Here is a 26647-nt window from a genome sequence, read left to right as displayed (position 1 = left end):
CGTCGATTCATTAACTTTTCTAATTTCCCCTTCGTTCACATTCCGCTCCTCCAACATGTTTATCGCGCGGTCAGAATATGGTAAGTTAGGACCTACAGAAACCCATGTATTTGTTGCGATATTGACTAACAGGTACCCCAAGACCGTGGTATCAAGTGAGCCTACCTAGCGATGCCGTTGAAATCACTCTTGGGAGGTCAATCTTTACTCATCTATCGCCTAACAGTACCTTCTCGCCGGAAGGTCGTCTCTTCCAAGTCGAATACTCTCTAGAAGCGATAAAATTAGGGTCAACAGCAATCGGAGTACGTTTTGCGAACCATATGGAATCCCGTCTTTATATAAATTGCCTGCATGTTATCTCTGACATACCCCATTGGGACTATTCAGGTCGCAACTTCAGAAGGGGTCGTATTGGGTGTCGAAAAGCGGGTAACCTCCACTCTCCTCGAAACATCATCTGTAGAGAAGATCGTCGAAATAGACCGACATATCGGTTGTGCAATGTCTGGTTTGCAGGCTGATGCCCGGTCGATGGTCGAACATGCACGTGTCGAGAGCCAAAATCACGCATTTAACTATTCAGAGCCTCTCAGAGTTGAGAGCTGTACGCAGGCTATATGCGACTTGGCGCTGAGATTCGGCGAGGGCGCTGATGGTGAGGAGAGTGTAATGAGCAGGCCATTTGGTGTCGCGTTGCTCATTGCGGGTTATGATGAGGATGGGCCACAATTGTATGGGAATATCTTCTATTCTGGGATGCGGATTTTGTGTTTTTAGGGGGGGGGGGGGGGTAATGGGGGAATATTAGAAGGACCTATTTGCAGATATACAGACACTAATGACCATCCTGTAGATACCATGCGGAGCCATCGGGCACTTTTTACCGATACGATGCCAAAGCTATTGGCTCTGGGAGCGAAGGCGCGCAGGCGGAGCTCCAAACCGAATATCACAGATCCCTTTCCCTTGCGGAAGCCGAGACCCTTGTACTGAAGACCTTGAAACAGGTGATGGAGGAGAAGCTAGATGCTAAGAATGTGCAGCTGGCCAGCGTGACCAAGGATTTGGGATTCCGCATTTACGGGGAGGAGGAGATGGGACGGGTTGTTTCGACTTTGGGAGGAAATTAGCAGTCAGGAGCTCAGTGATATTTAGCGATTAAACCAGACATCCAAGAGATTAAAATTATAAATATCTCCCTAATTTCCAGTGCAGTTGTGTGGACTGGTGATACTACCGAGAGCAATTACATACACTTTGATGGCTTACTATAATTGGACATCTATCTGATCTTATATACACACGGTTTCAGCACCTTACTCTCCTCTTCAGGAGTCAGTCCCTTGCCATCGTCAAGTTCAATGAATTTCTTCTTCCCAGACTTGGCATCGTTCGGGTCAACAGCCCACTTGCCCTTTGTAGGATGCCCATGCTTCAAAAACTCCATCTTGACAAACATCTTGTTTGATTTATCAACAGATTCCTGCTTAAGCACAAATCCACGAGTCCTAAACACTTCCACAAACGCAGATATATCAGTCTCATCCTCCGAGTTAGGGCCTTTATTAACCTGATCCTCAGCAAAAATCTCCTCCTCGTCAACATCTTCATCAGCCTTATCGTTGCCTTTACTTTTCTTTTTCTTCTTGTCCTTCTTTCCAGCCACAGTCCCGGTTCCATCCACCCTCTGTCCGATTTTAGTCCTCCTAACAACTTTCCCAAACCGACTTTTCACCTCACTAACCCAGCACTCTCCCTTTCCATCTCCCCTAAGCACCCGCCACGCCTCCTCAACAAACGACACCCAATTCGTCCCCATCAAACTAAGGCAAAAAATGGCCACATCAACCGTACCATCCGCAACCGGCAGCGCCGAAATATCTGCCTTCGTAATCAGTGGATCAGCCACATGCAAATCAAAACTGAGGAGCCTCAGATTCAAAGCTTTAGCGGACGGTGTGAGAACCCGTGCTAGTTTAGCATCACCACAGCCCAGGTCTGCTATGGTGCATAGCCCGTGGGGTCGTCTAGGTAAGGGACCCAGAGCAGCAGTTCGTAGTTCATTTTTGTCCGGCTTTCGACCACTACCTCTCTGATTAGGGGGGGCAATGGCGCCGCGCGTCTTGACTGCATTGATGTAGCCATCGATGGGGTTTGAGGGCCATGATTCTTGCACCTGCCGGGTAAATCCTGCATGGTATTCTGCGAAGAGCTCTGGATTGGAGGTGAAAAGTTCCATAGCTTCGTTGGATGTCGTGGTGTACAGGGTCTGATTGAGGTGGCGGAATCGGGCCGAGAGGAGCTTTTGGCGCATGGATTGCTGTAAACGTGTGAGGGATGTGGATGCCGGAGGGGGAGGGGGGGGGGAGGGTAATGAGTTTGCTGCTGGCAATGGGGGTGTCGCAGTGGTCGCATTTTGTTGCTGATTATCATTCGATTTTCCCTTTTGTTTCTTGTTCCTCCTGGACGCAGCAGGAGTACTACCTGGTATTTCTGCTGCTGTTTTGGTCGCAGGTGTAACGTTAGAATCCTCTTTCAGCTCTCCCGTTTTATTCCCCGCATCCCTAACTTCCTGGACAGCTCTGCCGTCTGCAGATTTCGCCAATTTCCTCCGCTTCTTCATCTCCTTTTTAGTTCGCGCAGCATTCTTTTTTCTAGAACTGGGTGTCTCTCCTTCAATAACTCTCCTCCACATCTCACCCACATTCGCCTTGGTAACCTTTTGGTCATTGAGGTTTTTCCCTTGAGCTCTTTTCCGCTTCTTAGATTGGGAATCTGGGTCTGCACCATCTTGTACTTGAGGAGCGGTTTCTTGCTGTGGTTTCGCTTTATACTCTGTTTGCAGCTTTAACTCTGTATTCGAAATAGACCATCCAGGGACTGCGAACATGATTACGTTTGGGATATGTAGGTCCGCAGCAAAATCTTGCCGGGAATGAACCGAAAAAATATACTGTTTATAGGAGTAAATATGTTTTCCTCCAAAGCTCAATGTTTGACGAGCTTAATAATCTTGGCGCTGAGTCATAAGCTGGCCCAGGTAACTAACTAGTTACTGCCTTGTTCCATAAATTTAATAGGCGATGAACATCAGATTCTAATTCCAGGGTGACCTCATGCATGAATGGGATTAAATGGATCGGATTTGTTGTGGTTAATGAAGTCCCGGTGCGTAAAGGGTCTTCTGCAGCTTTTGGGCCACCAAATCCATTAAAGAATGCCGCATCCCAACATCATCATGCGGGAGCTCTTCCACAGGGAGATCAAATATAGAGAATCTCAAACACGACACATAAATGCTGCGTATTTTTTCGAAGGGTTACTTCCATAGATAACTCTCATCACGCTCATGTGGGAAACATGTTTTAAAATTATACCAGTGTTCTGACTGTATGCATAATATTCATATCTGCATCAATCTGTGCTTTGAATTACAATTCGCATAAAAACGATTGTTGGTTGCATAAAAGAATGATAAAAAGAACGTTTTTCCTCACGCCTTTCTCCTGAAAATAATGAAAGCATGGCATAGTACGATCTATGCATGCGTATATAGAGCTAAAATGACAAACACCACAGCTCATCTTCCTTCTAGTTATGCAACTTAAACAAGCCAATGTTTACTCCGGTTTCTGCCCATACACAACGTAGCTATAGAAATGAGGTGGGGGTTAGAGCTTCAATTAATGCAGGACAATCATACGATTAAATCATTATTAAGGACAAACAAAATTTGAGGGTATATCACATACAAATGAAATTCAGAATGGATCTTCGGGTTTCTTGCATCGTTCTTTGTCTTTGCGATAAGAAAGTTGACTTCTTCCTTGGTCCAGTTTTCGATGCGTGTTAATGCAGCCATCGCGCTCCCTTCCAGGGTCTGCTCAAACTGGAGAAGGTTATATGCACCAAGTCGTTTCTAAATAAAAGGCACAGAGTTTTAGCCCACATGTCAATACTGGTGAGGAAGTAAACTCACGTAATGCTTATCCTTAGCCCATGTTCCAAGGGGGACAATAAACTTGGTAACCTTGACATTAACAAATCCTGCATCCTTCAACCATTTCTCTAGAAATATGCCTGGTCGTATGATGTAGCCAGCTTTCTCAAATGCAGCAAGCGTTCTGGTCATATACTGCTCAATGTAGCTGCCTTTCCCTGTACCGTCCGCAGATTGCATCATTGCATCCCAATCTTGGAATTCAACCCATCCTCCCGGTTTAAGGCAGCTGTGGTAACAATCGTCAGCAATAGGTGTTGCAGGTTGTGGTGAGAATGATCTAATCATACGAGTAGCATTGTTCCAATAGTCGCGGCATATTTTTAATGGCCCTAGTGAGGTAACGAGCATGAATGAAATCAAACGGCTCATTCTCGTATCCCCATTCATCTTCGACATCATCGATTAGAAACTTCACATTTGGGGGGACCCTTTTGCTCTACATGTCAGAATGGAATTTATATAAGAGAAACATGGGTTGTTGACAAGATGCTGTGACAAACAGTTTGGGTTGAATCGGGCTGAGGTCATTTCCGAGGACCTGTTGAAAAAAAATTATGAGACTTTAACAAAGTTGGAATAATGGCCCATCACATGGAAAGAACTGTACTTCAGCAGATGGAAACAAATCGGCTTAAAAGAGAGTTTATCGGTTAGCACAGTTTGCCTGCACAAGACGTGAATGGAAGCACACCAAACTCGATTGCCCAGATACCAGTTCCGGTGCAGATATCAATTACTCGACCTGGAGCATCTCTTATGGGAGCCAGATATAGCTTCTCCTTCAGCGTAGCACGGATAAGCGCATGATGCATATCAAGGCGATCATTCTCCTGTTCATCATTGGGAAGGAGATAGCCTAACGTGGTGTCAAATAAGTGAATCAATGTTGTTCTTCCTTAAAAAGACCTTAGGGCAAGAAAGAAGATAAACTCACGTCCCTCCTTATACGCATGGTATCTTCTACCTGCAGAGAGGCATTAGTCTCCGATGTATCTATGCTGTGTTGAGCAATCTTATCAGGGTTCATGCCGTTTTCACTATCTACTGTCAATACAACATTTTTGCCTCAACAGTTAAACGCTAATAACGCCTTGCGGGGCAACAAACTTTTGGTAGTCAGTAACACTCGATGTTACAGACGCAGTATAGATAGATCTTATCATGGTTGGTCAGGAACATGTCTCTCGCTCCACATTAATAGAAAAGCAGGCGGGAAGGGTTCGCCCACAATTCATCCCCATAGGCAGAATCTGTGTCCTCAATCTGCAGAGAGTCAACAAAATTGCTTTATCCAAAAACACGGGAGCCAAAAGAAAGGGGTATTCCCTTCCTTACCCCAGGGTCAACAGTAATTTCTTGATCCTCTCGGTGTTGTTCCTCCGCCTCTACGTCAGAAGTCTCGATTTCTGCCATTATGTGGGAATTACTGGATGTGTATTATTCCGAAGGGCAACAAATTTCAAGGTTTTGCATACGATTTTGAAGCACCCGGGGTTTGGACGCTTTGATCAAGGGAAGATGCGGAGGAAACTCCAAGGAGGGGAATCGAAAATGTGAAAAACATCACAGCGAGTTAACCGCAATGCATGTATCAAAGGACCAAGACCCCATGCACCCAAGGTTAGGCTGGGTCGAAATGGTGTGTTCGTTCGAGAGGAAGTGGTATTTTTGTCGAGCGTTGCTGATTGGGGCTAGTAACATTGTGTGGTTGTTGCAGGAATTTAGCAACTCTTTGCAAGCATCGCAACAGCACCGCCAGCTCATTCCCCGCCCTGGAATAACATGAAGTGACCATTATTTTTGAAGATGGGATTGTCCATGTACAGACATATTACCTTGTTGACCGCTGAGGTTAATAACTAAACCAGGAGTTCGAGGGCGTGGGAATTTTGAAGCGCCTGTTTCCGTCTACTATCTCCTCGTTTTATGTAGCGTACAAGGTACACTCTAAAATCCTCTATGGCTGTTGGGAGTCTCCTGGCGATTCGACTCCTATCTCAGCAGCTCTTAGGAATCGAAGTCCATTCAATTCTTCCATTTTTGAGTTCATTAGACGTTAAAATGGCTATGCACAGGCCGACCGAGACCCTGGGAATCATCTTGCAGATCACAGAGTTTGGAACATCGATCTCTGGAGTAGTTTGCTGTCTTACGTGAACTATTGTTTAGGGCAAGAGCAATAACGACATATCATGAAAATTTGCTGAATTGAAAAGTACTTCCCTTCATTGCTCTGGCTTTGAAAAGAATCCCCTGTCGTGCTCCTGTCTCAATTGCGACGCTGGAACATTATGGCTTTGCGAATTCGAACCATTCCAAAGGGTATCATTACCATTACCATCACTAAATTACTAGTCAAGTACTAAATATCGGTTGGCAAAATCCTGAAGTTGGATGGATCCGCCGCATTACGGAGTTCGGATTCCCCACCGAGGCACTGCAGTTAAATATTAATTTAATTAGTAGTTAGTTCGTGCTTCGGTAAAAGACCCTTTTGGCTTTGGCTGTCCTGCTTAGAAGAGGGATAATCTTTGAAGATCCTATTATTTGACTAACTAGTTATGCAAAAATTTATGCAGGAGTCAACACGCCAGCATTTTTGCAAGTCGGTGCTGCGTTGAAACGCCGTAAGAACTCAATCTGGCATTTCGCAACAGTCTAACCAACACTTCTGCTCTTCCTGTGCGTGCTTCGTCATGGGGCTGTGGCTTGAAATGGATGTGCGTAGTGTAAGCACCTTGTTTGTTCTTCGATAACTACCCGTGATTCCGTGAAAGCCACTTTTTGAACTGAAGAGACAGACTTCTTTTCTCTTGCAGGACTATTAAGTGTGAGACCCTCTCATAAATATCTTCAATGGATGGGCCGCTTTTTGCAGTGTGCTCGATAGCTATATCCATGCACAGAATCCTTTGCGACCAAGAAGCTGGTACATCCTCAACATTACAAGAGAGTTTATCGCCATCTCCAGATTTTGAAGTACCCTAGGCAGTCCCAACTTGCGCCCGCTGATTCTATGGGGCTTGAGCAGAGTAAGCCTCCAGTCCAGGCCCAGGGGTTTGCCAACGGGCATCCTTTCCTGTGGGGTTTGGCGTCGGTTATGGGTTCCTCTAATCGCCAAGACAGTCTTGCATAACGATCCGAGTCAGGGACAAAATCGACAACACCAATCGACAATTCAAGTGCTAAGGCAGATATTTGAGTTTGTCAGACAGATTGCAAAGTGGTTGCTGTCTAGGAATCCAGATATGCATCGTGGAGGGTGTTTGACGCAAGCGGGCTGCGCCAAAATGCTCCTTCTAAAGGTTTTACCTTTTTTTTTTCTTTTTTTTCTTTTTTTGAGGGAGCCCTCCAGACTCCAGAGACGGAAGTTTGAGATTTGGCTCTCCTTCGCAACTTCGCTAGGTGATTAAAATTTGGAAAGATGGATTCAATGTGGATGCAAATACAAGGTGATTGGGCGTCGTGGCCTTGGAACTTACCGGAGTAACCACTGCGAACAGGTTAGTTATTGGGTCCAACCAGTCTTCTAGAAGTTGGAACAAATAAGCTTCTTCGCTCAATTTTAGATATTTATTTTGACGCCGCTTCGTTTGTTGATGACACCAGGGAAGTTATCTCATCCTTCATCCTGCTAACTTGAACTGTGTTCCCTCAAATCACTCTATTAACTAATTCCAATAGCTGTATATGCACAAATCAGTCGTAAGGAAGTATGTTGTCAGTAGGTAACAGTTACGAGAATGGCGGAAAACCTTTTATGAGAAACTTTCAGAAGCTTCAGACTACATTGTGCCATTTCTTGAGGTGGAGTCGCCGAGACAACCAGATTAAGCCACTGCCCATTGCCTGCCAGTGGTAGCGAAAAACAATCTGGAAGCCTCCATGAAACCGCTGGTTTGGTGGGGATCTCAGGCCCGACAGCCATAACCCGCATCCATGGTTCCTGCATGTTTATGTGGGGGATCTAGCGAAACTGGCAGCGGACGGTTCTTTCAACTAATGAATCGAGTTGTAAGATTTAACACGTTATCAGGCATATCTTCAGGTGTGGGCAGGCTGGGCTGGGCTGGGCTAGAGCCTCGAATAAATCCTAATGGCAGATTTTCGGCCCCATTCTGTGCGTGTGGTCAGGAACGTATCTATCGCCTTGTGTAGGCTTATGAGAGTCCTCAGGCGAGACTATGTTGAGCTGTGGTTGACGACGCTACGGTTGGTGTTGGCGAATATTGGTTCATTAACTGCCATGAAGGAATTCGAGCAGCCGCAAAAGGCATGTACAGCAGAATACAAACATATGTGCGTCACTAACTATTCTGTGCTTGAATCTGTCCCTACGGATGCCCCAGTTCCAGAATCCAAATGACATAACAAGGCTTGACGGTTGCCTCAAGGTTTGCTGCCAGTCTGAAGCAAAATAGGGAAAGCCATCATTTTTAACCTCTGGCGTCTGGGGTGATCATACATGCATACATAGTTTTGGCCAGAGATTTTCCGTTTTCCAGGACCGATTCTATCCATCACTATTATTTGCCATTTCTGGTCCGATTGGTCTAATTAACGTGGAGAGCCAAAAGAGTGCAGCTAAGGGGATAGCCTCAGAAGCGGCGATAACAAGCGCCTAAGGATTTCACATGGTGCACGTCTAAGTGCCGTCAAAACCTTGGAACTTTGAAGAATTCCCACGTTGTTTAGCCGGGAAATTTGACTTCGTCGATAACTAACTACCTAGGTGATAATAAATGCGGGGAAGCTAAACTTGAATAGGCACATCTAGTATATGCGATGGTCTAGTTTCTGGCATGTGTCTCCGTGAACGAGTTATGCCCGTCCGAAACAGCTTGGGTATTGGTTCATAATCTCTGCGCTACTTTCATTAAAGCAATTGACTATTAAGTCCGATGAGCACCCTGAACAGAGGCCTCTTCACCTGGACAGGCCTTGGAGGCACTAATAAGTGTTGGATCGACCCAAGAACATGAAGTATTTGACCGCCAGTAGAGGCCTCTGAGCCGTAAGGTGGTTGTCCATCACAAATATCGTTTCGTCTGGGACAAATCCCCGTGCCGATGGAGTGCACAAATTCCCTGTCCCTCAACCCCATACATTTACTGCCTCATTGTCCCACAACTTACCACCATCCGAGCGCCTAAAAGAGGGACGGAAAATACCATGACCAGGGTTGATCGAAAGGGCCGAAACGCTGACCCCTTGGGGTCCTTGAAGGATTCATAGAAGTGAGAATACGAAGCTACGACTACCTCATCTTCTCCGGAAGTCCAGCTCTAACTTTACGTGGCCAAAGGGTGACCCTTAGTCTCCCCCTCTCCTCTCAAATGCACAGACACTTGCGAGTTCTAGGTCGCCGGAACACAAAATTTCTACAGCCCCGGCCTGTCCATTTCCCCTCATGACAAGCCACGGAATATGTGCTGAAGGAATGTTCTGCCAGTTCGTTGCTCCTCCAATGTCGCTAAAAGGGCGCAAATTCCGTCTTGTTTTTTTATGTTGATATATAATCTAACAACCGATGGACACCTAATCTGAGGCAACTGGAAACAAAGACTGCTGTTCCAATGGCTTTGGTCGGCTACCTACTCAGCACCTCGGTGCAACTGATGCCTCGCGACGAGAGTCCCGAACGCCCTTTCGTTGGGGGGGCTCGTCAAGGACTCATCGTCCTCTTCACTTGCGCCTTGGTTTCGGCAATTGCCACTTTTAGCACACTGGTATGGCTCACCTATCGATTCATCTTCTGGAAACGGTACTACACGAGATACCCGGGATACAATCAATGCATAGTCTTGATTTTCAATCTTTTACTCGCAGACATGCAGCAAGCAGGCTCCTTCTTAATAGCTCCCTACTGGCTCTCTCTCGATGCAATGCCGGCCCGGACAACCGCATGCTTTTTCCAGGGTTGGCTGACCACTATTGGTGATATTTCCAGTGGTCTTTTTATTCTGGCTATTGCTCTCCATACCTTTACAGTCGTCATCACGAGAAAACACTTGGAACATCGAACCTTTGTGGCTAGTGTCATTGTGCTATGGACATTTTGTGTGACTCTCGCTATTACTGGTGCAGCGGTTCGTGGACAGAATGTGTTTCGCCCAGGTGGCGGCTGGGTAAGATCCCTGTTCCCGAACTTTTTGTGCTTGCCCAATACTCAGGTTCAAGTCTAACTGACATCGAACTACCTAGTGCTGGATCGATAGTCTGTATGAAAAAGAACGTCTCTACTTACATTATCTCTGGGTCTTCATCGCTGAATTTGGCGTCGTCCTTGTGTACGCGACTATATTTATCATCGTCCGTCGCCGTATCAACAAGTCAAAAGAATTCCGAGGAACGAAAAATCCAACTCGACAAAGATTCAACAAGGTGTTAAGAATAATGATACTGTACCCTATAGCCTATGTTGTTCTCTCCCTTCCGATTGCTGCGGGCCTAATGGCTATGATGCGCGGCCTTAATGCTGGACCGACCTACTTCCATATTGCAGGCGGTATGATGATGTGCTCTGGGTGGGTTGACGCGATTTTGTACTTTTTCACACGACGACGTCTTGTCGAAACCGATCTCCAAACTGTTGCCGGGACGACTAGCAGCCAGCGACGGACCACTGGCTATGCAAATGCACCATCAACCATCGGAGGAGGAAGAGGAAAGTGGGTTAAAGAGAATACCACAGTTAAACAGGACACCAACGCTATCAGAAACGCACGAAGCCGACAATCGGCCTCAAGTTCAACGGACCATATCATCGACCCTGTTGAACTCGCTGACCTTGGCCAAGTGAATCAGACGACAGTAATAGAAATCTCAAATGAGCCTAGCGCCGTACCATCATCAGTTTCACACAACCAGTCAATGGAATTTATGATCTCCGGCACACCTAGCAGGAAAAAGAGCACATCGGGGCCACCCAATAATACCGAGTCATGGCGCACCAAGTATCTATCACGCTGGAACAGTTAGATATGATTTCTTCCTTTTGCTTTGTTTCTCTTTTCTATAAAGTATAGTCAATATGTAATTAATGTATGTATCAATCCATATGTAACCTCTCTAAATCTGTAAAAATTACTAACTTGTCATTCTTCACAAAGCAGAGAATTTACTTCACTTCCCCGTCATCGGGGTTAAGAAGTCAAACTATCCTGGAAATTTCTTAACTTTTGTTGAAGGTTTGAATTGCAAATCTCCACGTCAATAACTCTCGATTTCCTGCTCAACATCAATAAATAAATATCCGAGTGTTTGAATACTTTGATACCACATTTTACCACATTTTAGATACAAAAAGGAGATCGCTTAAAAGATCCATTGTATTTCTAGAAAGTCTCAGTTTCAAAAAGAAATTCCCGTTTTCCAATAATAACCCGCAGGTGTGTTTCTGTCCTCTCCGGTTATCCATTGGGAGCTTTTGAATCCCGCTAGACATAGGGGGCAATATCCTTCCATCCAATCAATAAACAGCAGTTGTCAGCTGGTTGCTAGAAGCTCTAGCCATTTGCTCTCGGGCATGTGTGGTTCCTGGATTTTACTTGAAAGTATGTTTCTCGGTGCCTTTATTAATCGTATATGAAATAGGATCTTCGGGTAATTGGGAAATCAGGGGAATAAGCAGACTTCAATGGGCCTCAGAATACACCTTTGGGAAACCCAATGAAGAAACAATAATACACGTTAAAGTAGTTCTCCGAAGCTGTCATTCATTTCAGTTATTCCTCACCCCCAGATGACGTTTGAACGTTTAATGAATCCCAGCAGGGACAATTATGGGAAAAGGTCTGTCCTAGGGGCTTCTCCAATGACGCCGTTGGTGTCGATCCATTTTTGTCAATTCTTAGTTTTTCTTGACCGCATCTGGCTAAAACCCCAACATTTTCCATCCAGTGGTTGCCACATCCCTTGGGCGAGACTGAAGCTGACAAGTTCAATATCCAAGGATCCACCGCCAGCAGGCATGCGCTACCGTATGTGACTGCAATTCATTTGCTGGTTCTTCAAGCCGTTGCGCCAGCACTTCATGAACAGTTGCGGTCAATCCCGGCGTACTCGAAATCGTACAAGTTCGAACCCTGGAAGTCACAGCTGGGAGTCAGAGCGCTGTATTTACTGAGCAGATGGCCCTGGCCTACTATCGGATTGATGCCGAAAATGCCATACTCTATCGCCAGCCACAGCAATAATCACATAACAAAAAATAAATGAGTGTGAGGAAGGAAAGGAAAAGAGACACACCATCATCGTCATCGTCATCGTCAACTACCACGTCCATCCCCTGTTCGTGTTTTGCCTAGCAAATTACAAATTAGGTAGCGTCAATGCCTTTTTAAATATCTCATGGATGCATTTAGTTATCTAAACACAGCAACTCCATCCAAACGTTGTTTATGCAATCTTCTATAATTTTCCCAGAACTTAAAAGCTGACGGGGGTTTAGGCGGGCAAATTTCATTGTTCATTCTTCGAAGTGCTTCTTCCATTATATATCTGCATGTTAGATTCACCTTTCCCGGACCAAGGGTATCCTAGTGACGCTGCCGATATGAGCCCTTGCTTCTTCAGCAATGCGTGCTACGTACGAAGTACCTAGATTGTCTGCAAAACACGACGCACCCATGGCATTTACTGAATACCAAACGACAAAGCAGTGAGTCGGCAGGAGTGGATGGAGAATTTCTCCATGGGCTGACAAGTCCAATGCGATGTCGGCAACTTTTGGAAGACATTCTGTGTGTGTGCGTGCGTGTATGTGTATGTCTGCAACAAAATAAGGGCTTATTGGCATGGTCATTTGTTTCTATCTGCAGTGCATAAATAACTCTGTGGACTTTGACAATGGGATTACCCTCACAAAATAAAGTTCCTGGGCGGGGGAAATCTCACGCACATTTGGTCGTTGATTGCAGGCTCTGAGGGATTTAAAAATGCCTTCCGATTCTGCTGGGAGTGGTATTCCTTTCCACACTAATGTAAGTCGGTTCGACAAGTCTCACTCGCTAAGATTTAGTCACGCTCTTGGAGACTTTGATTGGCTGTCCAGATGTTAGTGGATTTGCAATGCTTGACAGTTATTAGCTTCCCAAGCTCAGACCAATTGATAGAGAGGGAAGTATCACCGTGCGCCAGCAAGAGAAATAAGAGAAACTTTCAAATCTGTTTTCCGCTGATTGGACTGTCGATTAGATAAGGGAAGAAGAGTATATAACTAGTATAGGGCATTCCCGGAATTGTGATGACAGGATACCGTGCTCTTTCTTATAAGACCAACTTCGGACGATCTGCCATTCCCCTTTTCCCACCTTGCCTAAACCTCACACCCAAATCACTCTCTTACTCTCTCACATTGGACAATGGCTTCGGCTGGCCATGATTCGAGATATCTCATAACAAGAACCAAAGCGGAAAGCGACCGGTTCGCTGCCTTCCCTCAAGTTATCTGTCGCACTAGCTGACGGATTACAGACTGGATATGCAACATCAGGCCTGCCATGAGAATATGGGATTTCTGCTACACCCTGACATTCCCCAACGTGATAATATGCGTATCGCCGATGTCGGAACAGGAACAGGGTATAGTAAAAACCTACGCTTAACCTCGAAGCAAAGATTTGGTGTAGCCCCGGATCCTAACAAATTGCTGATGTATAAATATAAGCATATGGTTACGGGACCTTGCAAGGCTACTGCCGAAAAGTTGTAGGCTTGACGGATTCGATATCTCGCTTGCCCAGGTTCCGGATAGAGACGTATTCCCATCAAATATTAACTACTATGTCCAGGATATCTTGGAACCCTTTCCAGATAATTTTCTGGGACAGTATGATGTTGTCCATGTCAAACTGCTGGTCATGGGTCTGAAAGTTAATGAGTGGGAATTGGCTATCCGGAACCTTAAAAAGCTTCTTCGTGAGATTAGCCTTTAACAGCTGCATGAATCCTTGGTCAAGCTAATGGAGTTACAGGACCGGGAGGCTTTTTGCAATGGACTGATATTGCCATACATAAAGGCACCATCATACCTGGCAAGCCCGGCTGTAACGTGGAAGATGCGGATAAATTCTTTAAGCACATAACCAAGACTGCGAGTATTCATGGTGAATCGGGACAGTGAGTTGACCATTTAGAATCTCGGTGTACCAGGTTTGCACATGCTGATGTATCATCCTCATCCCTCCCTGTTCGAACAGAAGCGTGACTGAGCTCTACTCCAATTTCAAAATATGCGGTCTCAGAGAATGCAAGGAAAATATCATCCCCTTGGATAAACCTGAATGGAGAGACATCATGAACATGGCTACCGTTAAGGTTGCTGAGCATGTACTCCATGCTTCCCTTGAAGCTGACAAAGACGGGCGTGCCCTTTCTCTAGATCAAATTGCGATTCAGAAAGAAGCTGCGGTAAAGAATCTCGAGGAGACAAAGTCTTGGATGTTGTATGAATTGTATGTGGTTATTGGGAGGGAGTAGATGACATTGGATGTGGTGGAATTTTCGGAGTGGCGTCCGCCGCCTATGCCCTGAGGATTAGAGATCGCAAACAATAAAATAACTACCCAAGTAACTAGTTAACTACCTTAACCACGATTTACTGTTAACTCATGTCAAAACAAGCGACGAACCGAACATTTGACCATATGTGACTTCAGTGTAATTCACCACTTGATTGGCTCTGTTTTTGTTCTCTGTCTTTATATTTTAGTTCCCTCACATCACGCTCGCATAGGCCATATTTTCACCTTTAATTATTTTGGTCCGAATAGGTAGTCCTCTGTATATCCAATATCATGAGCTTTAAGAATTTGATATCCTTACTTAGTTTGACTCCCACGCCTAATTTGGTCGAAATTTAGAGCTCAGGGTCCCTCGCTACAATTGTTAACTGCTATGGTTTTGAGTTTTCCCAAGGTGCTAAGCAGCCCACCGCTGATCCATGCGCAACTTCAGCCGCGCTCGACCCGCTCCTCATGGTGGTAGAGATCGCCATGACACAGCCCCGACATCTGCATAGTTATGGCGTGTTCCATCTATCATCAATCCCAGAGACGATACTGCTATGGCTATGAACGAAGTGATATGTTGGACGATGGATTGTGCGGCTCGACTTCGGCGTAAGTTGTCAACACGAAAGGAAGATCAAGTTCCTCCTCCTAAATTTAGGTAAGGAATATATTCTTGAAGGCAGGTGAATTGAGATGAAGTGAAGATTGTGGTTCCGAGTCGCTAACGCTTCCCAGGAAAATTGTCCGTCATATAACGGGTTTTTGTCCCACTGCAACACGGCTTAAATAGTTTAACTTTCTCGAGGGAGTCTACCCCAGAAAGAGGTAGTAACTGAGCCGCACTTGATTCTGCCCTACTTCCATCAGCTTGCGGGTTATTATTCCCAATAATGGGGACCAATCACCAATCAAACAGCGGTTCCCCCCGTTTCTGTTGTGTCAGTCTAGCCTCAGCTGCTATAAATATGCGGAGCAACCGTTTCTCCCTGCTGTCAGGCTGGAATCCCGGGGGCGCATAAAAATTGGTTTGCGCATGGCCAGATATCACTTCATGACACCTCTAATCCCCGGGGTGGATTAAAATTGTTTTGCGCCTGGTCTGATACCACCTCATGACGCCTTTTGAACTAATTCTGCTACTTGAAGAGGAAAACGATGTGTATACCTTCTGCCTGTCCGGGCCAAGTGACCATGACTGAACGCCTGAGTTTAGTGATCTATCTACCGCGTTGAGAATGCAGAGCTGAGTTCAGTCTTGTTGAATACCAAGCCAATAAGATGAATCTTGCTTCTCTCACAGGGGCCCTCTATCCTCTTTTACTACTTTGACAGCGTGTCATGTTGCTATATTTCCTGCGGGTCTGTCCCTTATTCGGGATACTTTCACATCACCCTTGGTTGTTCTCTCTCCGATACTTCATGAAATCGTAACAGTAATTCCCGCGCTTTGCGATATACTTCCACAATGCTTCCGTCTTTCTCTTTTTTTCTCACCTGGTTTATTTTCCTGCCCCAAGTGGCCTTAGCCGCACAATGCAAACCCCATTCCCCTGGCGTTCGTCGATTTGAACTTGAGCTCACATGGGTAACTGCTTCTCCTGACGGAGTTGAGCGGCAAATGATTTTCACCAATAACCAATTTCCAGGACCTCAACTAGATGTCATAGAAGGTGACAAGGTCGAGGTCGTTGTTAAGAACTCGCTTCCATTTTCGACAGCCATACATTTTCACGGGATTTCCCAGAAAGGGACACCATGGTCAGACGGAGTCCCTGATGTTACTCAAAGAGCTATACAACCAGGGAAAAGCTTTATCTACCGGTGGACTGCTGTCGAATACGGCACGTACTGGCACCACGGTCATGTACATGGCCAGGTCTCGGATGGCCTGTTCGGGGCAATTGTGATTCATCCTGCCAAGGGCCGGCTGGCACCGTTCGGGAAAATTTCCAGTTCGGCAAAAGACTTGCAGAGTATCAAGAAGGCTGAACTGAAACCAATACCGATATTTTTGTCTGATTGGCATCATCTCACTGCGGCAGAGTATTTTAATGTTGAGTTAGAATCAGGGATTGATAATTTCTGTTCTGATAGCATCTTGATAAATGGGAAGGGATCGGTCATTTGCAAGACTCAAGATGAGGTGAATAGATTGGCAAGACGAGATCAATCAATGCTTCTGGTAAATGAAACTTTGACGGATAAAGGGTCCGTCTATAAAACGCCGATTAGGGTGGCAGTCGAAGAAGCTGACTTTTATTAAAGGTGTCTTCCGTATTATTTGCCTTCTGTCGTTGGTGATTTTCCAATTGTTCCCGAGAAAGTCCCCAAAGACCTTTTCTACAATTGCCACCCAAGCCATGGAGAACATGAGGTTATTACAGTCAACCCTGCTGACGGTTGGGCAAGCTTAAACTTTATAAACTCGGCAACAATTGCTACCTTCATGCTAAGCATCGATGAACATAAAATGTGGGTGTATGCGGTGGATGGACATTACATCGATCCCGTTCTCGTTGACGGGATTCCCATCGCCAACGGCAACAGATTTTCAGCACTAGTTAGGCTCGATAAGCCGCGCAGAGACTACACCATACGTGCCGCCAACGTTGCAAGCAGCCAAATCCTCAGTGGGTTTGGAACACTTCGATATAAAGGCCAGGATAAAAACATCCCCAGGAAGCCTAGCAAGCCTTCCATAGACTACAACGGGCTCAACTTAACGGCAGACTTTGTCGCTCTTGAAGAGAACAAGATCGTCCCGTTCCCCCCATCTAAACCAGCTGCTAAAGCCGATACAACTTACAAATTCGACTTTGGATTCTTCAGCTCAGCATTTCGCTGGACCGTTAGCGGAGAAGCCTCTTTAAACATTTCGCAAGGCGTCAAGCCGGTTCTTTTCGACATCAATGGGCCGCTTGGATCGAATAGAAACCTGACCTTCCCAACAAAGAACGGCACATGGGTAGATCTAATTCTTATAACAGACGGGATATTCAACCCTCCACATCCGATCCACAAGCATTCGAATAAAGTTTATTTGATTGGCAAGGGGACAGGGCCGTTTCCTTGGGACACTGTTGAGGACGCTATAAAAGAGATGCCGCAGTTCTTCAACCTAGAAACACCGCGGTTTGTCGATGGGTTTACATCACCTCCTGGTACAAAACAGAACCAGGGCTGGGTGGCGGTTCGGTATCATGTGGTTAATCCAGGGCCTTTTTTGCTACACTGCCATATCCAGACGCATTTCACAGGGGGGATGGGGATTGTTTTGTTGGATGGGGTTGATAAATTACCCGAGGTACCGCTGGAGTACTTGAAGGCTGAATTTTAAAAAAGGGACAGGCTGCAAACTGACAAGAAAAGAAGAAGGGGGGAAAATCAAATCCATGCACGGATATCCTCCATTTGGACTAACACGATTTCCCTCATTTGTATATATCTCCGTCCTCTTCACTTTATATATTCCCCTGGAAATAGTTAATTACCTAGTTCCTCTGATCTCCTAGAAAAATAAATCAAAATAATCTCTAAATATCGGCAATCAGACATTCGTAAATTCAACTCGATCTTGTTTGTAAACTCTTTGAGTATTGGTTTCGCCAGTATCTCTGTTGAACCGCCCTTTTAACACCCGGACGTCAAGGTAAATATTTTTTCCCCTAAAAAAAATATAAATGAATAAATAAATCCACTGCTCCTTTGCGTTCTGCTTTGATTTCAGCATAAGAAGACATCCCGGTTAGCCTGTTAAACTGAACACACATTAATACTCTGTGGCACATTGGGCCTCATGGAGACGGAACTGTCATGGACTTATTCTGCACGGACACTGCCACATGCATTATTTCAAAGCTTTAACCAGGATCCGGGATTCCCGGATCATCATCAATACATTTCTCTACAAATAGCATGGGTAACCCTGAATCTGAGGACGTAAGTCCCAGGTATAACTATTGAGCAGTGCCAAATTGATCAGGAAACGTGCGGTTTTTGCAGACGATACTACACAAGGAGAGGGTTGGTCACCCTCTCGGTTTATAATTGATAAACTATCACCATTGTTTCCCAAATCCATCCGTCACAACCTAAAAGATTTACTTCCCCAGTATGGCCGGGAGAGTTTGTAGAACAGGAATTGCTTTGATGCTCAGCATGCCTTTCGGCGAGTGGGCGCAAAACCAAATGGCTTTTAAAAACGAGTTAATTTTTACAATGGTTTGCAGAATTTCGTTCTTCTGAAAGCAAATAATCAAGGAGTTTTTCTGCGAGAAAAAAAAAATAATAATAATAAAAAATAAAATCTCAGGGGTCGGGTTAGAATCAGGATATTGTCTTTTACATGCCACGTCGTTTGTTGCGATGGGGCAATACGAACGAGGCGGCGGGAGTATAACAATGACTTAATTAAGCTATCAGCTAACGGTGGAAGTGGTCGGGATTTACTAGATCTGTGAAAATCCCCTTAGTCCCACGTTGATTTCAAGCCACAGATTCCTGTCATCGCCGAAGTTGCTCCCATCCATGTCAAGAGGAATCAAGGAGTCGACATGGGCCACCCTGACTCTGTCGAACCCCAGAAAAACGTTGGTTGAAAGGTTTGGATTGGGCCAGAGAGAAAAGTGAAAAATTACCTCATGTACCAGCAACCAAGTGAGTGGGTCGAAGTTGGGTGAGGTAACTACAGTATGTATGTACATGAAAAGGGTATGCACAAGGGAAGGTTGAGGAACCAGTTAGTTTTCTATCAAATTTAATCCATCTGCTTGGGAGCTGGAATCTTGAGAGGCGGATTAACGAGATAGTCTGCATGAGCGCAAAAGCATCCCAGGTTTACTTTACCTGGAGGAAGATGGTCATGGTAAGGTGAAGTAATTAGTTAACATATCCATATTGATTTCCCAATTTTTGATGAAACAGAATTGCCCAGTTTTGCCGTACAATGCCCATACTGACTGAAAAGGATCATAAAATAACAAATAGGTGACCTGGTGGATTGATAGTACAATGCTCCGGTACATGGGACATGCATAAGTGCAAAACTGTGTATGGACTAACAAGTGAATATGCTTATAGCAAGGCACCGCCATCTTCCAGGAGCAAAGTGGCCCCTCACTGCCAGTCACCCTGCCTGATCATTTTATGCAGGCCCAGTCTGAAACTCCTTTTCCTTTTCCTCGTGCAACGTCCATAATTTTGCGGCTCTTCAGCTGAGTTTTGGTATGCGTTTTCTGACTGTCTGTTTGCGATAGGATGGACCGGATGTCTAAGATAGGACTTTCGGATTCGGGACAGGATCAATCAGACTATTGGGGAAATGAAACAGGAAATGAGGAATGGGGGCACCCTAGGACGCAATTGGTTAAACACGAAGCCAAGCGTAAGGGCTCAGTAATGACCGCTCAACGGATCAGCGAAGTTTGTTATCAGAGCCTCATTAGAATTTAGAGGTGAGACATGGGAGGGGGGATTTTTTGAAGCCAATCAGCCAGCCGAAGCCAGAGGGAGAGGTCCCAAAGCGGTGGAATTGGGCTTGGAGAGCAATTTATCTGGCATGGGGAAACTGACTTCCTGATCAACAAAAAAAAAGAAGAAAAAAAGAGAAAAGAAAAGAAAAGATAATCTATCATCCATGGAGAGGTTGTCAATGTGTTGGTGACTTTGTAACTGTTGGAGATGGAGAGACTCTGCCTGCAGTTTCTTTTATGACCGGGGTTGAGTCGGTCGATCTGGTTCTTCAGTCAAAGGGCAAGTAATTGACTATTTACCCCGCAATAATAATAATAATAATAATAATAATAAATAACAAACTCGTCGTATTCTTGTGTGCTTGAGATATTGACGGATGGAGAGAAAAACCGGACGGACGGACAGACAAAACCATCAAACCTTTTTGTTGTCTCAAATTGAATTATGATGCTGACGCTCGGTAGGTAATCCACTCTCTCCTTCATAAGTCAGCCTGAGAGCACGTTGGAGTTACTGTACGGAGAATCACAAAAAGCATGCCATCTCAAATGTCTGTCTGTCGTGGATTTCTTTTGTGTTGTTTTTAATTAAAAATCACCCCCTGCTTAAAAAAGAAAGGGCCTTATTAATAACCGCTGTTAATCCAACGCCCGTTTACCCATTAAATAATAACTGACCATTTTAACGGTTGTCCCGGATTCCTCAACTGCCCGCCATTTGGCCTGTCACATAAACACAGGATCCTGTTGAAACTTGAAAGTTGAAAGATAAAAATAAATTAAAAAAAAAAAAAAAACACCCACACAAAGGCACATGAATTCTTTTGAAAGTCTCCATCAACCACTAAAGGAGTTAGTTAGCGGAACCCCGTGCTGATCAGTGAATGGTTGTGCAACTAGTTAACATAACTTAAGCTAATTGCAAATTTAGTCACCATCTCTTGACCCATCTTTAACTTTCATTTGAATGCCCAACCACTGACTGCGAGGCTGCTGCCGCCGCTTCCTGCTCAAAACTCTCCTGCAGAGAGCTGCCATCCCGAGCGTTCTGTGTCCTGGACTTCTGAGCCCTGACTGGGAGTAAAGGATTATGTATGCCAGAGCCACAGGGCCAACTCATATTCCTATTAATAGCTCTGGCTCATTGACAGCCAGCCTGATTACCCGAGCTCCCTGCGAGCTCCCTGGCATGAAGCTAGATAAACATTCTCTCCTTGCATAGCATTCTCCCGTCTCCGTGCAGGTGGTATCTTCCCCAGTTTCTGGTCGACCTGGAGCTGCTTCTTTATCATCCCTGTCTGTAGTTTGTTGACCCCGTTTCTGTTGAACTGGTCAGCCTGCCGTTGGTTGCGATTGGTGAAGTGACTGCCTATCAGATGTGCCGTTACCGATCCCCTTCAATTGCATGCAAACGCTCCCGCTGAGATATCTCCCAGCATTGAGAACTTAAAAAGCGCCGCATTCTTATTTATCTTGATTGCCTACCTGGCCAACGCTTTTCATTTATTAGCTCCACTTACACCGTTTTTCATCCTCTTTCTTTAGTTTGAATTGCCTGGAAACTCCCTCTCAGTTTTACTCTTACCTGTTGTCAATCGGTGTCATCTCCTGCTTTCTACGTTATCATTCCTTACAGATCGAGCTTTCTGTATGGATTTCCTTAGAGTTTAGGCATCTTAGTTGTCCCCATTGTTTCAGTTCTATAACTGTTCTCCGCTTCTGCCTCCCCTTCTCGATCGCTTCACGGAAATCCCGGCACAATGGATGGAGGAGACCAACATTCGCCAATACAGGCGCAGAGCCCTCCTGCTAGCAGCCCGATTCCAGCTCCGGAACCAACTCCAAAAAATGTCCCTCCGCTGAAGGTCAAAGGCCCAAGGAGAAGGACCAAAACTGGTTGCTTGAGTACGTTCAGCCCTGAGCAAAGTCATTATCAGAATTGGTAGAACTCACCTACCTACTCTAGCATGTAGGAAACGTCGCATAAAATGCGGAGAGGAAAAACCCACCTGCAACAATTGCAAAAAATCAAAGCGAGAATGTGAGGGATATGCCCAACGGGTGATTTTCAGAAACCCTGTAGGGCCCATGTCCCATTTGAGCCATGGCCCCATACCTCAATCCTACACCCAACCTGGAACGGAAGCAGATCCTCTTCCGTTCTTGCGTCGCCCTATCGGCTCCACAGGTTCCCGACCTGAAGGTTCTGGTACACGCGCGCCTTTCATCCCGCTTGCGCCACGTCCAAATCAGGACGCTACAAGTGCTGCACATGGTGAATCACAACATACGTCTGTCCCAGAGCACCAACCCTTGCAACTAAGCCCTAACCGCAACAGCAGCCAAGACCAACATGACTTCTATAGTGAGTTCTATAACTTTCAAAGCACAAAGGGTACCGGTTTGCCACTCTCAGAAACGCTGCAGCAAACACCGCAGCATGCCCTAGATACTCGTTTGGAATTGCCTTCACCCCAACGATCCCTGGACAACACCTTTCTGGGTGATTACAAGCCATCAGGGATCATTTCTAAGCAGATGGCACATCAATTTTATATGTCTTCAGGTCAACCTCAACCTGAGCACCGTTTTCACGTAAGTTATAAATTTTCAACTGTCTGTCCAAGCTTCTAATATTCTGTAGCTCGATCAATCGAATTCATCCTCTTTTCAACAAGCCAACTGTATGGCCCTTATTTCTCCCCCCCCTCCCTCCCTTACTTTCCCCCTTCCCCCTTCTTTCCCCCTTTACCATAGTGTGAAATTTAAGCTAAACAGATTGATTGGTACAGATGAAGGTCAACCTAGTACCAACAAGTTTGAACCAGCATCCGTTGAGAATTACACCCTTGGGTTTCCAGACCGTAATGCGGGACAACCAGCTAATTACTTCTACGAAGATGAAATTGATGACTATTACGATGTCCAAACTGACGAAGAGATGGATATTCAAACCTACAGCTATCCGCAGCCATATGAAACGGAAGTGCCCCAATCAACCGCCACGCAGCTCATTCATCCGTTCCGCTCAAACACTGCTTTCCTGAACGACGAGTCATCCCTAACGTCATACACCCCTTCGCCATTTGCATCTCCCCTTATGGATCCCGAGGTGACGAGAATATTCTGCCATTTTATTACTTCAGTTGCGCCTGTACTGTCTATATTCGAAAGACATCCAGTGAACCCAACAGTGATTCTATCCACTGCACCAATCCCACCTTCCCAACAGAGTCTTTGGACGTACACCCTGCCTACACTTGCTCTTAGAAACCAAGCCTTGCTGCACGCAATTTTAGCTCTCAGCAGCCATCACATTGCAAAAATGCAGGGGTCATCTCTCGTGGCATCGTTCCGCCACTACCACTATGCCTTGCGACGTATCTCGAAGGCTGTCAAACTTCCAGGTCGCCGTAAGCAAACAGCAACTCTAGCTGCGACATTGCTTCTTGGCTTCTATGAAGTCATGGGTGCTGAACACTCAAAATGGAACAGTCATGTGGCGGGGGCATCACAACTGATCCAGGAAGTGGATTTTGCGGGTATGACAAGAGATATCCGTTCTATGAGAGCAAGGGCTAGGCAGGAGCATATGCAACTTGCTCAATCAATGCCCTGGATGGGAATGATTGCTCCACAAATAGGCAGTCGCTTCGAAAACGATTTGTTCGCAGACAAGGAGGCTGAAACTGATGACGAATTGATTAGCACATTGATGGGCAGACCCATGAGTTATAATGATTTCGGGACTGTAAGGGGCGCACGCCCTATGACTGCGTCTGAGAGGAATCTCACGGCTGGGGATATCGAAGAGTATCGGATCCGGAGCGACCTGTACTGGTGGTATTGCAAGCAGGATGCCTATCAAAGCATGATCGGTGGGAATCCATTGCTGTATGTTCGATTTCCAACCAAATATCTTTTGAAACAAATGGATATTAACAAGCCTTTTTCTCCATTAGGATGCCGTTTAATATATGGGGAGCGTGTCCTCCCAGGTCGGGAATTGGTAAGCTTGATGCTGTTTATGGATCTTTTGACCACCTTGTATTACTCCTTGCACGAACGGTGGATTTCGTCTCTAGGGATCGTGCAAGAAAAGTGAAGGTGATAAAGAGAAACGGCGGACAATGGTGCCCCCCACCAGGATTCTTCCCTTCGGGGATGGGTCGGGGGGGGCCTGGGGCCCCTCCTGGACCACAACATGGGCCTCCAACCCGCCGTCCTGCCGCACCATCGTCGAGCAATTATAATAGGGAGAATAGCCCGCCCATGTATGGTATGATACCAAATGTTGGACCTGCCCGCCTTCCCTCTGGCTTTGCTGAAACCTCCCTTCCAACACTTCCCTCCAAACCTGAGCCAGAGATTAATGATCTCGACGGACAAACAGCGAAGGCAGAGGCGGAATGGAAGGAACTTCTAGCGGCTTATGAAGCATGCGAAAAAGCATTTGGCCCTAGCTTTGCACCGCTACAACCCGACAGCGCCCCTCCAATTGCTACCCCATTCGGCCCCGCGCTGCAATACCGCACGCACACCGTAGCCTGTGTCTGGGCATTCTACTACACGGGCCGAATAATCCTCGAGCGAACACACCCGTCCATGCCTCCAGAATCCATGGTGGCCGCGGGAGTCTGCGCATTCCGCACGGCCCACTTCGCAAACTCTATCGGCCGTATTATCGCGGGAATCTATTATCCGCAGCAATTCGACGGAGGCACCGTAAGCCTTAACCCGTCAATCTTAGGCGTATTGACAGAGTTAATGATACCCCTGTTCTTCTCGGGCGTGCAGTACACCGATCCCGCGCAGCGGGGGTGGACGATTGCCAAGCTGCGCAATATCGCGCGCTTATCTAGTATTAGTTCTGCGACGTCTGTTGCCAGTGGGTGTGAAACGGCTTGGATACAGGCGTATGAGGCTGGGAAGGGCCCACCGTATCAGCGGACGATGAACCCCATGACTCATGTCGATATGGGCCAGGGGACGGTGTCGCGGCTGGCGGGTGAGAGGAAGTTTGTCACGGTTAATAGGTCGACATCGGTAACGTGGGCGATGGGGCTGTTGAGTTTACAGGGGGATTATTCGAGGGTTGATGAGATTGGGGAGGAAGAGGTAGCTAGCTAGTGAGGAGTGGGGATAAAGGTGAGGGAAGTCGCTGTGGGGGGGGTTAGTTAGTGGTCACACGACTAAAGCGACATATAATTACGCGTATTTTCTTTGGGTGTCTAGGATAGTGGAGTTATCTTTTCGGAGAGGTTGGTCTATTTGCGTATGTACTGTATATAATATTTATGCCCGGACTTCAGAACGGGGACACTATTTATGGTACCTCATAACCTTGCAACCACACATAAAACGTCTAAAAGCGGGAACAAAAATGAAACAAATATTCTCTTCACCATCATTCACAAGGCACATTTGCGAAACATGGCCCTTGGTGTGCTGATAAACATCTTACCTAGCTCTCTTTCGGGCAACTCGTAATAAAAAAAGGACCCTATGCCATCGGGATTTCCACGTCATTTATCGCTGGGTCACTCCTATGGTACAGGCTCCTCTGGATCAAACCACCTCCGCTCGTGTTCTGCCAATGCGAAGGTCAAAGAGATGCCGCTGCACCTCGCAATCTTCCGGCCCCAACCTGCCATGAATCTTGTGTGTGGCTATGGCCTGCTTTCAAGTTTGACGTTGTGATGATCACCATGGAGGCAGCCTGCAAACTCGAGGTTGGTTAGTTGACTCGGTATTGCTCTTGATGATGACATATGGAGCTTCCCCAGGATGGCCAGGATGGTTCATTAAATGGGCGAGGAGACTTGCGTATTTTTGGCTGGTTTGGCTAGAAAACACTCACAATCGAAAAAAAAAAGAAAAATAATGCCTTCCATTCTCTCTTTCGAGAAAGACCTGGTACATCATGGACAGATGTAAAAAAGGCCTCCCTTGCTCTCTTTCTAACTTTCCTCACTGAAGACGAAGCCTATTCCCTTGCTCTTAGTTTACATTACCGTAGACAACAATTCGCCATCCGCCCAGTTCCACCTATTCTTTGTTAATTAGATAAACATCTCATAGCGAAACAACTGATATCAAATCCAAGTCCTTTCAAAGAAGCTTTATTCCGTTAGGCATCAGCACATCTAACACACAAGCCGCAGACGCCAACCATGGTCAAAACCAACTCCATTTTTTGATGCCTGCGCATTTTTGCCGCCCTTGTCTCCATCACCCGGTGCCATTGGACTTGGATGGGCGAGCAAGTACTATATTCACGCGACGCAGGTCCATTCGCCGGGATTATTGGAATCTATTCTGTAGTTATGTCAATCTGCCATTTCCACTCGCCTTTTTATCCGTCAAAAGCCAAACAAAACAAATAACTAACAGATTGGAACTTCCTTTCTTTCTCTTTTTCGGAAAATCACAGCAGTTTGGAATCTCAGGAGTATGGAGCCTGATCGCTCTCTGCTTAGCTTGCTCCATCGGTAATGACCGTGTTCACGCCGCTGCCTTCATCACCGTCGATTTGTGCTTGGGCATGTTGGCTTGTCGTGGGAGGGGTGTGGGTCGCTATCTCCACTCTATTCCGACGTGAACTGGATAAGATGCGGGGGAGTGAGGTACGGATCCATGTGCAAAGATCCCTGGGA

The 26647-nt window shown here is 46.0% G+C and overlaps 8 protein-coding genes across 8 annotated transcripts; 6 read left to right on the top strand and 2 right to left on the bottom strand.

Annotated features, from left to right (window-relative positions):
* Positions 1-55: 55 nt before the first annotated feature.
* On the top strand, positions 56-1133 carry PAAG_03687 (proteasome component PUP2; the record flags this gene model as incomplete). Its single annotated transcript, XM_015845037.1, has 4 exons — positions 56-80; positions 133-305; positions 391-734; positions 857-1133. 4 exons carry the CDS (start codon positions 56-58, stop codon positions 1131-1133), a joined length of 819 nt encoding a protein of 272 aa, XP_015702126.1.
* A 152-nt stretch (positions 1134-1285) lies between these two features.
* Positions 1286-2893, bottom strand: PAAG_03686 (rRNA processing protein RRP8; the record flags this gene model as incomplete). Its single annotated transcript, XM_002794047.2, has 1 exon — positions 1286-2893. One exon carries the CDS (start codon positions 2891-2893, stop codon positions 1286-1288), a length of 1608 nt encoding a protein of 535 aa, XP_002794093.2.
* A 730-nt stretch (positions 2894-3623) lies between these two features.
* On the bottom strand, positions 3624-5419 carry PAAG_03685 (hypothetical protein; the record flags this gene model as incomplete). Its single annotated transcript, XM_015845036.1, has 11 exons — positions 3624-3654; positions 3756-3922; positions 3983-4232; positions 4294-4434; positions 4507-4544; positions 4614-4636; positions 4698-4862; positions 4941-4966; positions 5114-5161; positions 5235-5269; positions 5342-5419. The coding sequence occupies 11 exons, from the start codon at positions 5417-5419 to the stop codon at positions 3624-3626; spliced, it is 1002 nt and encodes a 333-aa protein (XP_015702125.1).
* Positions 5420-9582: 4163 nt separating this feature from the next.
* On the top strand, positions 9583-10987 carry PAAG_03684 (integral membrane protein; the record flags this gene model as incomplete). Its single annotated transcript, XM_002794045.2, has 2 exons — positions 9583-10134; positions 10211-10987. The coding sequence occupies 2 exons, from the start codon at positions 9583-9585 to the stop codon at positions 10985-10987; spliced, it is 1329 nt and encodes a 442-aa protein (XP_002794091.1).
* A 2384-nt stretch (positions 10988-13371) lies between these two features.
* On the top strand, positions 13372-14488 carry PAAG_03682 (hypothetical protein; the record flags this gene model as incomplete). Its single annotated transcript, XM_002794043.2, has 5 exons — positions 13372-13433; positions 13484-13591; positions 13677-13927; positions 13984-14128; positions 14209-14488. 5 exons carry the CDS (start codon positions 13372-13374, stop codon positions 14486-14488), a joined length of 846 nt encoding a protein of 281 aa, XP_002794089.1.
* A 1497-nt stretch (positions 14489-15985) lies between these two features.
* PAAG_03681 (laccase-1) lies at positions 15986-17857 on the top strand (the record flags this gene model as incomplete). The annotated part of the gene is made up of 2 exons (XM_002794042.1): positions 15986-16728; positions 16786-17857. The coding sequence occupies 2 exons, from the start codon at positions 15986-15988 to the stop codon at positions 17855-17857; spliced, it is 1815 nt and encodes a 604-aa protein (XP_002794088.1).
* Positions 17858-18865: 1008 nt separating this feature from the next.
* On the top strand, positions 18866-19118 carry PAAG_03679 (hypothetical protein; the record flags this gene model as incomplete). Its single annotated transcript, XM_002794040.2, has 2 exons — positions 18866-18913; positions 18993-19118. The coding sequence occupies 2 exons, from the start codon at positions 18866-18868 to the stop codon at positions 19116-19118; spliced, it is 174 nt and encodes a 57-aa protein (XP_002794086.2).
* Positions 19119-21751: 2633 nt separating this feature from the next.
* Positions 21752-25121, top strand: PAAG_03678 (hypothetical protein; the record flags this gene model as incomplete). The annotated part of the gene is made up of 4 exons (XM_015845035.1): positions 21752-21896; positions 21958-22607; positions 22762-23885; positions 23954-25121. 4 exons carry the CDS (start codon positions 21752-21754, stop codon positions 25119-25121), a joined length of 3087 nt encoding a protein of 1028 aa, XP_015702124.1.
* Between the last annotated feature and the right edge of the window lie 1526 nt (positions 25122-26647).

Source organism: Paracoccidioides lutzii, assembly GCF_000150705.2.
Source record: "Paracoccidioides lutzii Pb01 unplaced genomic scaffold supercont2.9, whole genome shotgun sequence".
NCBI classification, from domain to species: Eukaryota; Fungi; Ascomycota; class Eurotiomycetes; order Onygenales; family Ajellomycetaceae; genus Paracoccidioides; species Paracoccidioides lutzii.
This window is presented reverse-complemented; position numbering and strand designations above follow the sequence as displayed.